Source organism: Eschrichtius robustus, chromosome 6 (genome assembly GCF_028021215.1).
Source record: "Eschrichtius robustus isolate mEscRob2 chromosome 6, mEscRob2.pri, whole genome shotgun sequence".
Classification (NCBI taxonomy): Eukaryota; Metazoa; Chordata; class Mammalia; order Artiodactyla; family Eschrichtiidae; genus Eschrichtius; species Eschrichtius robustus.
The window spans coordinates 78,684,212-78,699,720 of NC_090829.1; the positions used below are offsets into that span (position 1 = coordinate 78,684,212).

Here is a 15,509-nt window from a genome sequence, read left to right on the forward strand (position 1 = left end):
GATAGATTATGAAGCTGTCCCTAGAGTGGTGCATTACATTTTACCGAGTATTTTATTAAACCAAATTCCCAAACAGCTGCATATATTACTTTTTAATCTGCTACAACCCTCTGAAGAGAACCAGCAGGTTGGGATGTTTATGCGGACCTGCCATCCGTTAATACTATTGAAGCACATGAGAATAAATGAAATACTTAAATAGAAACCAGCATCCATACCTGAGTGTGAGACAACCTGGCACCCTCGTCGAACTGTAAATAAGATACATACCAGATGCAAATGCTTATTTTTCAACACTAATAAGAAAATGCATTTGACAGATTTTCATAACTGAGAAATTTAGTGTAAAGGCAGAAGGAAAAGGACCGGTTGGGAATTGTAAGCCATGGAGCAGAAGAGGTGACTGTGCTGGCCCCAAGCAACTCCATGGCGCTGGGATTTCAAAATCCTCAGAAACTTGTGGCCAGACCTCCATCATCACCTTGCCGGGACTTTTTCAAAGACTGTTCTCCTAAAAGCCTCTGTCTACCAGCACGCCTGACAAAGGCATAGTGTGGTCTCGCTGCTTCCCAGGGCTCTTGAGAAACACCAGGGCATTTGGGAAGGTTAGCGCTCCAACGTGCACCTGGGCAGTGTACTCAGCTGGCCCTCCTTATCGCTTCAGAAATGAGGACACAGAAGAGAGAGAAATGCAGAACTAGAAACCATTTGGCTTCCGGGGAGATGTCACTTTGGTAATGGGAATTAAAGTAAGATACGGGACCTGACTCTCTAAAGAAGAGTTAATATTAAAGTTCAAGTAAGTTGTCTCACTTTTCATTCTTTCATTTTCTCAAAAAAGCTGAGGCTGCATTTAACCTGGATCAAAGCCGTAAAATATAGACAAGTCATTTCTTTAAGAAAATTTATTTGTAGCTCTAGAGCAGAATTAGGGAACTCATACCACATTCATTTTAATAAGGCCTGTTACTGCAACATTGTTTCTAGATTTTCAAAATCCAGCCAACATGGATATCTCTGCTACTCTGTTTTGGCCTTCACAGCAGCTTCTTCTCTCAGACGAGCTTTCTTTTCTAGGTTCAGGCTTGTTAAAGACTCGTTTCTTTTGGCAGCCTAAAGTGAAACCAATTTGAACAAGTGATTATTTGTGCTGGTTTGGGGAGGATGTCACTGCACTGACGCCAGCAGGCTGACGCGGGAAGTACAGGCATGGAAGGGTTGGCTGCCGGGCTCCGGGCACAGCAGCCCCCTGCTCGCGCCTTCTGCCTCCTCTGATCCTTCCTAGGACAGCAGCTCACCCACTCAAGCACAAGAGAAATGCCACACCTCTACCTTCTCTTCCTTTCTGGCCTCCTTTCTTTAAATCTTCCAGCCTCTCTTCTCCCTTTATAATGTATTCCCTTGTCTCTCTCTTTTCCTCTCTTTAGTATTAAATACCTTCGTGTTTCCATTTCTATCCCTTTTTTCCTTCCTCTCACCTTTCTTTGTTGCTACCATTTCTCCTTCCCCAACTCATTTGTATATTATCACACCCTTCTAGTTCCTTACTCCTCTTGTACCAAAAACATTCAGCTTTGGGAATCCCAGACTTCACCAAATACTACCACTGATGACTCCCAGCAGTGTCTACCCTGCTTTTCCATCCTTTGAGAGCAAACAGGAGTGGAGGAGAGACAATCATCCTCTTCCCCTATTTCCCTCCCTGTGATTTGTTACATTTCTTTGAAGCTTACATAAACAGACCAGTCTCAAATTTTTTATACCAAATGAGTGAAGACAGCACCCTATAAGGTGGTATTTTCTTCTATCTGTGTGATTTCACATGTAAAGAATTAAGTATGGGGAAGGGAGGAGAATCGGACTGGTAAGTTGATGGAGAGGACAAAACACAATGGCTAATTTCTGTCTTCTAAATCATATTAAGTTCAAAAGTTCTTCATTCCAGTAGCATTTACCAACTTTTTAGAAACAGACAGTTCCATAAAAGAGAAATAATAAAATTTTATGGTATAGAACAGGAGAGGAACTCTTTAAAGTATACAGTGTATACCCTTGGATGAGGCTAGGGAAGACCTCAAGAGTGATTTGTTTCTGGAGTATTTAAACTCAGCTAGTAGGACTTCCCTGGTGGCACAGTGGTTGAGAATCCGCCTGCCAATGCAGGGGACATGGGTTCGAGCCCTGGTCCGGGAAGATCCCACATGCCATGGAGCAACTAAGCCTATGTGCCACAACTACTGAGTCTGCACTCTAGAGCCCACGAGCCACAACTACTGAAGCCCATACGCCTAGAGCCCGTGCTCCGCAACAAGAGAAGCCACTGCAATGAGAAGCCCATGCACCACACGAAGAGTAGCCCCCGCTCGCCGCAACTAGAGAAAGCCCATGCACAGCAACGAAGACCCAATGCAGCCGAAAATAAATAAGTAAATTTATTAATAAATAAATAAACTCAGCTAGTATAATCAAGTAGACAAAAGCAATGCAGATTTCTCAGAATTCTGGAAAGCCCTATGTCCCGTCTACATGCTTCTGCAGGTTCAGTCTGAGAGCTAAGCATGAAAAGTCAAAGAGGGAGACAGAAAAAATACTGAAGTGGGGCAGGAACAGAGTTGTCAAGAGAACTTCACCCAGGCCTCCACACTTGCCCTTCATGCTCCCATAACATCAGCCTAAATGGTCAGTATCTTCTATTCCAAGACTCTAAAGAGAGCCAGAAGTTCATTTCTTTTACTCTGGACTCACTGGGGATAAGGAAGTCAGTTACCACTGGGTTTGCAGAAGAACCCTTTAAATATCTGACAATAGATACGAGACATCTCTTTCCACATGGAAGCTGTGATATATAGAATTAGACATGGTGTTAAAATAACGCCTTGGCCACTACTGCTGCATATAAAAATAACTATTTTAATCACAAGATAGTATAGTATGCAGTTTGGTAACTGGCAAACTTGGCTCCACATTTTTGTCTTGCCACTTATTAGCTATGTGACATTGGGAAAATTATTTAACATCTTTAAGCTTCAGGTTCCTCTTTTACAAAATACGGATAATAAGAGAACCTACCTCTTAGGTTCTTAGAATTATTGTGGTCATTAAGTAAGTTTAACAATACCTGTTACATAATGAGCAATCAATAAGTGGGAGCACTTTTACCATCATCTCAATTAGACAGGTCTAGGTTCAAACTGTGGCTCTGCCATTAGGGAGATGTGTGTGAACTTGGGTAAGTGACTAAAGCTTTCTAAGCTATGTCTTTATGTATTTATCTATAAGTGAGGTCCTAATAATATTATCTATCTTGCAGTGTTGTTGTGAGGTTTAAATAAGATAACAGCAAGGTACTTGGAAGACAGTAACATAGCTGTTAATAATGACTGGATTTCTGGACCTGAATTCCTATGTACCACTTAGGAGCTTAGATATATGGCCCCGTTTGAACATCAAGTAAAGAACAGTGATAAGAACACTCACCAAGAGCAGAGTGAGTATCAGTAAACAAATGAGAGTGCTTTACAGACATGCAGGGAGTTATCAGCAAGTATGCCAGTGTCATACTTCTTGTTTTACATTACTTATGACATCTGTGATAACTAAACACTTTTTTTACCTAACCAAAACTAATTTAGTCCTTCACCTTGCCAAAGTTAGGATTTGCTATTTATCTCCAGGCATCATATCTCAGGTTTGTTCCTACTATGTTTTATTTTGTTGCTTATCATTTCTCATGTAGGAAGTAGCCTCCTCATCACAGAGAATAAATACAAGGGTCAACCCCTGATTTCCTCTAGGTTTTTTTGTGGAAGATACACAAAGACAGACGGGAAGTCCACTCTCACCTTCTTGCCCTCAATAACCATCAAGACGCATCCTGCCACTGTCAAGGCAATCATTACATAGCTGACCTTCACCCGGACCTTGTTCTTTGCAGCGTCGAGCATCTCAAACCTAGTAATACAATGGGATCATGAGAGAAAGTTAAAATTTCACTTTCTGAAGTTGTCAGAAGGATATAAATCTCTGTGTCTCACAAATCAGGAGTAGAGTAGTGCCTATACATATAAACAAGGAGATGGGGCCTAGAAATCATATAGGACTTTGGGGAGGATGGAGCATTTTCACAATTCACTTTGTGTATGAAACACTACAAGGGGGTGTAGATGAAGATAGAAGGATGTATTATAGAACTCACCTCCTCCCATAAAGACATCAAAAATACATCTACATTTGGAACAATTCTCACAGAATACCCACCGAACACTGGCAGAAGACTTCATACAACTAAAGCTGCAAGAAAGATCACCAAACAACTGGGTAGGACAAAAGAAAGGAAAAAAAAAAGGAATTGGGACAGGACCTGCACCCTTGGGAGGGAGCTGTGAAAGGGGAAAAGGTCCCTCACACTGGGAGGCCCCTTAGCTGACTGGTAGGTCCACTGGGACAGACAGTAAGCCTCAGAGGCTCAGAGGCGAGTGAAGCAGCCGGCCTACAGTAGGCAGGACAGAGAGAGACCAGCACAGGTGGCCCTGGCCACCTTGCTGCACGTCCCAGCCCAAGACGCGCACCTCCTGGTGTGTGTGCAGCAGCTCAGGGCTGAAACTTGGGCTTCAGCAGACAAACCCAGGGAGAAGACTCAGTTTGGCTGTGCGGAGGCAGCCCGAAGGGCCTCAAGTGTAGTCCAGGCTGCAACTAGAAGTGTGTGGAGGACAGAGCCCATGCCTGTCACCGGAGCCCCACTGTCAGCACGCTAAGGTAGGGGCAGGGACTTGCCACAGCAGCCTCATTCTTGGTGAGCTCACAGTGGGTGTGGCTCAGCCGCTATGAGTTCTGGGAGTGTGCAAGTGCTGGGTGGTTGCCCGCATACAGAGGCAGGGCTGAAATCTGAGGCGATTCCCTGCGGGTGTGCAACTTCGGCGAATTTATGCCTGTGGCAGCGCCTGGGGATAATCCTAGATGATTACTGGCTCTCCTGTAGCTGAGACGGGTCTTGTGCCAGCAGCAACAGGCTTTGTGGGTGCACACACACAGAAGTGGGGCTGAAATCAGAGCCGATACCGGCGTCTCCACAGCAGAGGCGGGGCTGAGGGCCACGCCAACAAGAGTGTACTTTGTGAGCCTGCACAGTGGGTGGCAGGCGACGTCACAGAGCACATGTCTGGGTAGTCAGCTCCTGGGGGGGAATACACAGCAGCTCCTTTCCCAGCCAGAGCACTCCACTCCTGCCTACCTCACATCACAGCTTCGAACCGGATCTGGGGGCTTCTCTTCCAACAACTGGGGAGTAGACCCTGCCCATGACAGGGCTGTGACAACCACAGAGCAAAGAGAATGCCCCCCTCAACACAAGATCCAGTGCAGGCTCTGCTTACCACAACACAAATCACACCACTATGAAGGAGATAACAGCCAACACACATTGAGGAAAGATGTGGCAGACATCCATACCAAAAACAGCCCTCACACCAAAAATATTGGACTCACACAGGCTACGCAGGGTCATTCCCACATAAAAATAGCCCTTCAAGACCACAGTAGATAACTGTTTCCCTTAAATTCATAGAGTCAGAGAAATATAAGTAAAATGAAAAAACATAGGAACCACTCCCAATTAAAAGATCAAGAGAAATCTCCTGAAAGAACAAACAAGTTGGTTTGTTTCCCTAGACTGAAGAAACAGACCTCTCCAGTCTAACAACCCGAGTTCAAAAGTGAGGTAATAAAAATGCTGGAGGAATTAAGAAAGGCAGTCACTAGAAATGCAGATCACTGTAACAAGGACCTAGAAACTATAAAGAGGAGCCAATCAAAATTAGACAACTCAATTGCCGAGGTGAAACCGGGCTAAAGTCAATAAAGAGCAAACTAAATAATGCAGAAGAACGAGTAAGTGATCTGGAAGATAGAATAATGGAGATCACCCAAACAGAACAGCAGACAGAAAGACAAATGAAAGTAGTGGGACTTCCCTGGTGGCACAGTGGTTAAGAATCCGCCTGCCAATGCAGGGGACATGGGTTCAAGCCCTGGTCCGGGAAGATCCCACATGCCACGGAGCAACTAAGCCTATGTGCCACAACTACTGAGCCTGCGCTCTAGAGCCCAAGAGCCACAATTACTGAGCCCACATACCACAACTACTGAAGCCCACGTGCCTAGAGCCTGTGCTCCGCAACAAGAGAAGCCACTGCAATGAGAAGACCATGCACCGCAATGAAGGGTAGCCCCTGCTCGCCACAACTAGAGAAAGCCCGCGCACAGCAACGAAGAACCAACGCAGCCAAAAATAAATAAATTAATTAATTAAAAAATTTAATATCAGTTTATGATAAAAACTCTCCAGAAACTGGGCATAAAGGGAACATACCTCAAAATAATAAAGGCAATATACGAAAAACCCACAGCTAACATCATACTCAACAGTGAAAAGCTGAAAGCATTCCAAGATCAGGAACAAGATAAGAATGCCTACTCTTGCCACTTTTATTCAACATAGTTTTAGAAGTCCTAGCCAAAGCAATGAGAGAAGAAAAAGAAATAAAAGGAATCCAAATTGTAAAGGAAGAAGTAAAACTGTCACTGTTTGCAGATGACATGATAACTATACATAGAAAATCCTAAAGATGCCACCAGAAAACTACTAGAGCTCATCAGTGAACTCAGTAAACTTGCAGGATACAAAATTAATATGCAGAAATCTGTTGCATTTCTATACACTAACAATGAAATGTAAGAAAGAAAAACTAATTTAGTCACTTTCTGTAGCTAGGAGAGGAGATCAAGTCAGCTGACTTCAGAGTATCTAACAGCTCTTCACTAGGCACTACATAAGGTGTCAATGATAACACACAGATTTTCCAGCACTGTTATTATTCCAGGTACTTGCCAAAGAGGAAACATTTAGAGAAGTGGAAACTGTTTTAAAATTTGGTTGAAAGGTTTTAAGTAGTCAGACTCAGAAGAACTGCTTTTCCTTTAAAATAGACTACTGAAAAATAAAAGCTGCTTACAACCCTAAATTCAGCACTCACGAGACAGTCTCTGGGATTTCATCTTCCTTTTTGAAGCGACCTGACCATATTAGGATCTTCTTCTCCCAATCCGTAGGCTTATGCAATGGCACTCTGTGGCCATAAGTGTCTATGAGAAAAACAAGAGAAGATATCTTACTTATATGAGACTGACTCTCAAATTTAGCAACAGAAAAATGCTATTTGTGCTTTTTAGCTATTCACTAAACAGAATCATTGAGAAATCTCAAGCTAATTAGAGCTTTGTTTGGATGGAATTTCTTAGGTTGCTCATTTCTTAAATGAGATTCAAAAATTCTGTGAGGACTGAAGTAAAATAAAAGCATTATTTCCCAATATAAACCATAGCCATTGAAAGCTGAAAGAACACCATGAACAAAGTTATAAAGGTGAGAAGGATGAACTAAAAAGAGAACAGTGAGGAGCCTGTTTGACTTCAGTAGAATTAAAAAAAAGTCTGTAAGGTAAAATCAGATTATAAAAGAACCTGAATGGCAGGCTAAGCTTTTTAGACCTGATTCAAGAACTACTGTACACTTTGAAGCAAGGAAGAAGTTAACATTTTGGAAAATTTAATCTGCACAATGGATGGAAAGCAAAAGGATAGGACAGAGTGGGTAACAAGTCCAAACAGAAGATTATAATACAAGGTATTACAATACAAGGGTGAGGTGATATAGTCTGAACTAGAGTTATAACAGCAGGAAGAGAGACAATAAAGTCAACCTGATGATGACTGAAAGAATTTGGAGATGAAGACAAAGAAGGATTCATGAAGAACCTCAAACTTGGATGAGTAAGACAATAACAGTATTGTTAACCAAAACAAGGAGATTGTGAAAAGAACCAGTCAGGAGAGGAAAAAGCATGAATGCCATTTTAGATCTACTGACTCTAAATTCATGCCATCTGAGTAGGTTTCATTAATAAGTTGGGAGTGGAGATAACCACTGGTGCAAAGGGAGAGCCAGTGAGGATGACAGAGAAACATAGAAGACCAGGGGCTAAGCCTTGGGGCATGACCCAGAAAGGAGACAGGGGAAAGAGGCAGCAGAGGAAAACGGAGCAGCCAAAGATGAAAATGAACAAGAAAGGTAGAACCATAGACTATAAGAGAGACTTTCAAAGGAAGGGGAAGTCACTGAAGACAAGGGGCAGAAAAAGCTAGGGAATCACAGAATGTCAGGGTTAGAAAGGACCTTGGAGGTAATCTCATCCAACTTCCGTATAATGCCTACATCTCTCTTGCAGACAGACCATCTCCTTGACTACATACACATCACCTTTGCTTAAGCTGCACCTTTCACTTAACCAGAAGGCAACAGCAAAAGGAACAGGAAGGTCACTTGGAAAAAAATCCATAAAGAACCAAAGTCAAGAAAAGAGGTTTAGAAGTACAGAAATAGAACTGCTGTGATTTTATCTTTTAACCATTCCTGCGCTTGGCACAACTTTCTTTAGAGTTTTTTTTTTTTTCCATTTTATGTACTATATACTCATTAAAGACAATTCAGAAAGTATAGATGTGAGAAAACAAAAATATAAAAACCACCCCTAATTCTCCTGTCATAGCATGATCACTATATTTTTATTTTGGTGTGTTTCCTGAGTCTTATCCCCATACATATGTACATATATGTAATTTCTATATGTACCATGCTTGTGCTTACACACAATATAAAATTTTGTATCCTGCTTTGTTCATTAACATGATGACAAACACTTTCCATGCCAGTATGCGGTATTTATAAGCCCCATTTCCAACAGCTGCACAACCTCATCAAGTAGATCTAACATATATAATTAATCATTCCCAGATTACTTAACATTTAGACTAATTTCTCAGTTTCCATATATATATATATATATAAATATAAATGGGAACATCTTTACATTCAAAGCTTTTTCCGCATATTGGGATTATTCCTTAGGATAGATTCCCAGAAGTGAAACACCAGGTCAAAGGGTATAAACATTCTGAAGCTCTTGATAAATATTCTTTGAGAATAATTCTTTTCCTCTCCCCAATACCCGCCTGGCCCTAGTGCACTGCCATGAAGAAGCAACAAGCAAATAGTTCCTGGGACCCTACAGTTTATATATTATGCTCCTTCTTCCACAGTGGTGACAATGACAGGGTTTGGAGTTAGGGATAGGACTAAACATGTCTGAAGTCAATGTACAAGCCAGTGCGTAATCCTAATTATATTTTACCCAAAACATCATTTTTTGATTTGGTTCATCTTTGAGGTTCCTTAAAAGATGATTTCTAGACCACTATTTACTTTGGTGCATCTATCGTCCTATAAAAAGCTCCAGTCAAATCCCTGAGGCAAGAGATGACAATGACAAACGAGAAAAATGAAGAAATCACTGCCACACGTAAGCACAGCTAATATAAGCACAATTTGGGAGGCCTGAACTACATGATAGGGTATGATATAGGGACCCCTGTGACCACCTCTCTTTTAGGTTCTTTTGATTCCAAGTTATTCTAGTCTTTGGGAGCTGCCTAGTCCATAACTGGAAAGACTAATAAAAACTTACGGGTTGGAGGCTTTGGACTTTCCTGGGGTTTGTTGCAAAATCCATTTATTATCTTCAAATCAGAGTTTCTGGTAAGCCTTAAAGATGAGAAAGCATCTCTTTCACAGAACCTAAAATAACTTCCTAGAAAAGAGAGAAAAATGTTTCAGAGAAAGGAAATCTGATGTCTCAAAATAAGAAATACCTGCAAGATACAATTTCATTTATAAAGATTAGCTCACTTAACAATGAATACCCTACTCTATATGTAAGATACATGTACTATATTTAAGGTGCTATGCTTAGTGCTATCTTAAAATATGCATGTTTTGCTGACTAGGAAATTACGAATTTACAACATAAACATTTTATCAGCTGTAAGTTTTATAAAAGCACTTCTCACGTGTGTCTTATCATAACAATAATGATTCTGGTAGGAATATTATGGATTATGACCCTTGGTCATTGAGGTAAAGATCAGCAACCTCCCAGAAGTGCTAAAACAAGATGCCAAGTTGCCAATACTGTTCTGATAAACTCTGGGTAGGGGGCTGCAATGGCCAGCAAGGGGCTCTTTAGAAAGCCTTGTTCCTTCCAAGACATAATTCTCCAATTAGAAATCAACTTCAGATACAGTCACAATTTATGTATAATTTTAAAACTATATATATATTTATATACATACAAAAGTATAAAACTACGTTATCATATACAGTATATGTAAGCAGTTAATTTTTAAAGTCTAAATTCTAAGCACCTATAGAGAATAGTATTACAAATCACTATGTATTCACCACCCAGTTTCAGCAATTATCAATACATGGCCAATATTGTGTCATCTGAATCCCACCCACTCCCTCCCACCAACCGGATTATTTTAAAGCAAATCCCCAACAACCTATTAGTTCATCGATAAACACTTCAGTATTTATCTCAAAACAATAATAACTTTTCAAAATCATATCCAGAATACCATTAACATAACTAAAAAATATTCCTTTGATATCAGCACATTATGATCAAATGACATTATGATTCAGTTTCTCCAATGGACTTACAATTTTTTTTACAGTGGATTTATTCTGAATAGGTGCACACACTGAATACAGTTGATGCATGCTGCATAGGTGTCTCCCTCCTTTTTTTCTTGTCATTTATTTGTTGAAGAAACTAGATCATTAGTCCGAATTTCCTTCGTTTTAGGTTTTGCTGATTGCCTCCCCATGGTGTTATTTAACATATTCTTCTAATTCCCCTATTCCTTGTAAACAGATTTTTGAGGTTTCATCAGATTCAGGTTAGAATTTTTAGCAAGAAAATGTCATAGGTGGTACTGTGTACACCCTACCGTATGACATCCTAAGGTACACATCGATTTTGTCTTTTTGTGATATTAAGATTGAGCAGTAGATACTATCAGTGTGACTCATCCTTATAAAGTTCTCCATCAACCTTTCATCTAATGTTTTAAGCAGACATTGGTGACTGTTTCATTAGGGGTTGCAAGATGGTAGTATTTTTTTCTACTTTACCTATTTGGTTATCCTGAGGTAAAAGTCATAAAAGAAATGTAGAATAAATGCTTGATTCTTTCCCTTTATTTGCGTTTTCAAATTAATGAATTGGTTTCCTTGCAACCTCCACAGGTACCCTTTTGTTTAAAAGTAACATAAGGAACTCTTGCATTTAACACATGTGATGTGCTCCAGTCCATTCCAGTTATTTTTCTTTTTAATGCCCAGATGTTCCTATCTTTAGTCACTGGGGACCTTTCTAATTGGCTCCTGGGTCCTTTCAACATGCGCCCAGTAATCATTTATAGCTGCCTTACTTTCTAACATGTTCTGTACTCATTTTAAATGCTTCCTGCCCCAGATTTGGAATCAGACATTCCTCCAAAGTGCTCTGGTTCTTTTAAGTAGAAAATGTTCTTAGAGATGCCTGAGGGAGGTTCATTGTTACTGAGTTTGTCACTGTTTCCAGACCTTTTCAGTGAACAAACCTAAGAAACACATTCCTTCTTAAAACGAATGCCTGCTTAAGAACTTAGAAATTTTCACCTTCAGCGTTAGCATGAACATTTTTAATCAGTCAATAATTAATCAGAATTCAAAGCAGAGACAGCCATGAACAGTTCTGATGAGGGTAAAACAGGATAATTCTGAGTATGGGGGTGTCACGGTATAAGAGAGAGCAGGGCTGGTATAGGATTCAGTCAGAAGATCACAAAAGAGCCCTAGGGTCCTAGGACATGGAAGAAAGGGAGCACTGCAGTAGAATGAAACAGAACAGAAAGCTGGAAAGGCACCAATGATAAATCTGACCAGGGTCCTGGCCCTCCATGATGCTCTGGGTGACAAAGAAAAACATGCCCAAGACTTGCCTTTAATGCGACAAGAGTGTGCCCTCACAGCTTTGTGCTTAAAACATCACAGGAGAATTCAAGCAGTTTTAAAAATCTATTTGTTAGTGGACAGTGTGTACCTTTGAAATTCCAAACTCCTAATTGAGTGTCATTGTAGCTTCAGAGTTTGAAGCAATAAGGAGAGGCAAGAGAGGGACGAGGAGTAAAATGTGATTATAGCACTGGACCTCCCATAGTCGGTGAGAAACATAATTTCCTTGCCTTTTTTTTCTCTTGCTGTTAAGAAAACTTTTAAACATAGCAATCTAAAAGATATCACTGTGGACTTCTCACAGGCATATGTTTGTATATGTCTAAAGATGTTTAAAACAACACTTATTGATACATAATTCCACATCAAAAATTCATCCTTTTAAAGTGTAAAATTCAGAATCATCTCCTGCTTCAATCTGCTGCTGGACAGGAACCAATCAGAGAGAAAGAGGTGAAAGATGGAGAAGGGAGTCCAGGGCTTTCTCGATCACAAATCTCACCTCCACTCCAACTCTCTTTATACTTTTCTTGCAAAAATAATAATAGAAATAAGGAGGTGGTAGGGTTTCCAAAAACAAAAATTGTAAGCTTCAACTATCTGGGGAAGGCAAAAAGCTCATCCACCACAACTCTCAGTTTGAAAGTAAAGGAGGATTGGAGACATGGTGGCAGAGTAGAAGGAGCTGAGCTTACCTCCTCTCAGGAAAACACTAAAATCACAAATAACTGCTGAACAACCATTGACAAAAAAGACTGGAAACTACCAAAAAAGATATTCTACATCCAAAGACAAAGAAGAAGCTCCACAAGATGGTAGGAGGAATGCATTTGCGATACAATCATATCCCATACCCACCAGGTGGGTTACCCACAAACTGGAAAATAATTATAACGCAGAGGTTCTCCCACAGGAGTGAGAGTTCTGAGCCCCAGGCCAGGCTCCTCAGCCTGGGGGTCTGGCATCAGGAGGAGGAGCCCCTAGAGCATTTGGCTTTGAAGGCCAGCAGGGCTTGATTGCAGGAACTCCACAGGACTGGGGGAAACAGAAATGCCACTCTTAGAGGATGCACACAGGTCTCGTGCACACCAGGACCCAGGAGAAGGCAGTAACTTCATAGGAGCCTGGTCCAGACCTACCTGTTGGTCTTGGAGGGTCTCCTGTGGAGGTGGGGGGCAGCTGTGGCTTACTGTGGGGATAAGGACACTGGTGGCAGAGATACCAGGGAGTACTCATTGGTGTGAGCTCTCCTGGAGGCCACCATTTAGACAACAAGACCTGGCCCAACCCAACAGTCTGTAGGTGCAAGTGCTGGGATGCCTCGGGCCAAACAACTAACAGGGTGGGAACACAGCCCTACCCATTGGTAGACAGGCTGCCTAAAATCTTCCTGAGCCCATGGCCACCTCTAAACACACCTCTTAACACAGGCCTGCCCAACAAGGGACAAGACTCAGCTCCACCCACCAGTAGGCAGGCATCAGTCCCTCCCACCAGGAAGCCTGCACAAGCCTCTTAGACCCCACCAGGGGCAGACACCAGAAGCAAGAGGAAGTACAACCCTGCAGCCTGCGGAACGGAAACTGCAATCACAGAAAGTTAGACAAAATGAGACAATAGAGGAATATATTCCAGATGAAGGAACAAGATAAAACCCCAGAAAAACAACGAAATGAAGTGGAGATAGGCAACCTTCCAGAAAAAGAATTCAGAGTAATTATATCAAAGATGATCCAAGATCTCAGAAAAAGAATGGAGGCACAGACTGAGAAGATACAAGAGATGTTTAACAAAGAGCTAGAAGATACAAAGAACAAACAGAGATGAACAATACAATAACTGAAACGAAAAATACACTAAAAGAAATCAACAGCAGAATAAACGAGGCAGAAGAACGGATAAGTGAGCTGGAAGACAGAAAGGTGGAAATCACTGCTGCCGAACAGAATAAAGAAAAAAAAATGAAAAGAAATGAGGACAGTTTACGAGACCTCTGGGACAACATTTAACGCACCAACATTTGCATTATAGGAGTCCAAGAAGAAGAGAGAGAGAAAGGGCCTGAGAAAATATTTGAAGAGATAATAGCTGAAAAATTCCCTAACATGGGAAAGGAAACAGTCATCAAAGTCCAGTAAGTGCAGAGAATCCCATACAGGATTAAACCCAAGGAGGAACATGCTGAGAAACATAGTAAGCAAACTGACAAAAATTAAAGACACAGAGAAAATATTAAAAGCAACAAGGGAAAGGCAACAAATAATATATAAGGGAACTCCTGTAAGGTTATCAACTGATTTTTCAGCAGAAACTCTGCAGGCCAGAAGGGAGTGATGATATATTTAAAGTGATGAAAGGGGAAAAACCTACAACCAAGAATACTCTACCTATCAAGGCTCTCATTCAGATTTGATGGAGAAATCAAAAGCTTTACAGACAAGCAAAATCTAAGAGGATTCAGCACCACCAGACCAGCTTTATGACAAATGCTAAAGGAACTTCTCAGCAGAAAAGCTCACATCTAGAAGCAAGAAAATTACCCATGGGAAAGCTCACCAGTAGAGGCAAACATACAGTAAAGGTAGGAAATCATCCACACACAAATATGATATCAAAACCAGCAATCTATAGAAGAGGAGAGTATAAAAAATGCAGGGTAGAACAGTCAGCTCTACCCACCACCAGAGCCTCCCATCAAGCCTCTTAGATAGCCTCAACCACCAGAGGGCAGACAGCAGAAGCAAGAAAAACTACAATCCTGCAGCCTGTGGACCAAAAACCACAGTTACAGAAAGATAGAGAAGATGAAAAGGCAGAGGGCTATGTACCAGATGAAGGAACAAGAAAAAACCCCAGAAAAACAACTAAATGAAGTGGAGATAGGCAACCTTCCAGAAAAAGAATTCAGAATAATGATAGTGAAGATGATCCAGGACCTCGGAATAAGAATGGAGGCAAAGATTGAGAAGATGCAAGAAATGATTAACAAAGACCTAGAAGAATTAAAGAACAAACAAACAGAGATGACCAATACAATAACTGAAATGAAAACTACACTAGAAGGAATCAATAGCAGAATAACTGAGGCAGAAGAACGGATAAGCGACCTGGAAGACAGAATGGTGGAATTCACTGCTGCGGAACAGACTAAAGAAAAAAGAATGAAAAGAAATGAAGACAGCCTAAGAGACCTCTGGGACAACATTAAACGCAACAACATTCGCATTATAGGGGTCCCAGAAGGTGAAGAGAGAGAGAAAGGACCAGAGAAAATATTTGAAGAGATTATAGTCGAAAACTTCCCTAACATGGGAAAGGAAATAGCCACCCAAGTCCAGGAAGCGCAGAGAGTCCCATACAGGATAAACCCAAGGAGAAACACGCCGAGACACATAGTAATCAAAGTGGCAAAAATTAAAGACACAGAAAAATTATTGAAAGCAGCAAGGGAAAAACGACAAATAACATACAAGGGAACTCCCATAAGGTTAACAGCTGATTTCTCAGCAGAAACTTTGCAAGCCAGAAGGGAGTGGCATGATATACTTAAAGTGAT

At 41.1% G+C, this 15,509-nt stretch overlaps 1 protein-coding gene across 1 annotated transcript in view; it reads right to left on the bottom strand.

The window, feature by feature from the left end:
- Positions 1–890: 890 nt before the first annotated feature.
- Positions 891–15,509, bottom strand: part of FAM162A (family with sequence similarity 162 member A) — a 40,481-nt gene continuing 25,862 nt past the window's right edge. Inside the window, exons 2-5 of the mRNA XM_068546634.1 lie at positions 9,579–9,701; positions 7,032–7,140; positions 3,843–3,951; positions 891–1,113 (exon numbers count right to left, since the gene is read on the bottom strand). Of these exons, the coding sequence (XP_068402735.1) occupies positions 1,021–1,113; positions 3,843–3,951; positions 7,032–7,140; positions 9,579–9,701 (434 nt within the window). The 3' untranslated portion in view covers positions 891–1,020. The remainder of the gene's footprint in view (positions 1,114–3,842; positions 3,952–7,031; positions 7,141–9,578; positions 9,702–15,509) is intronic.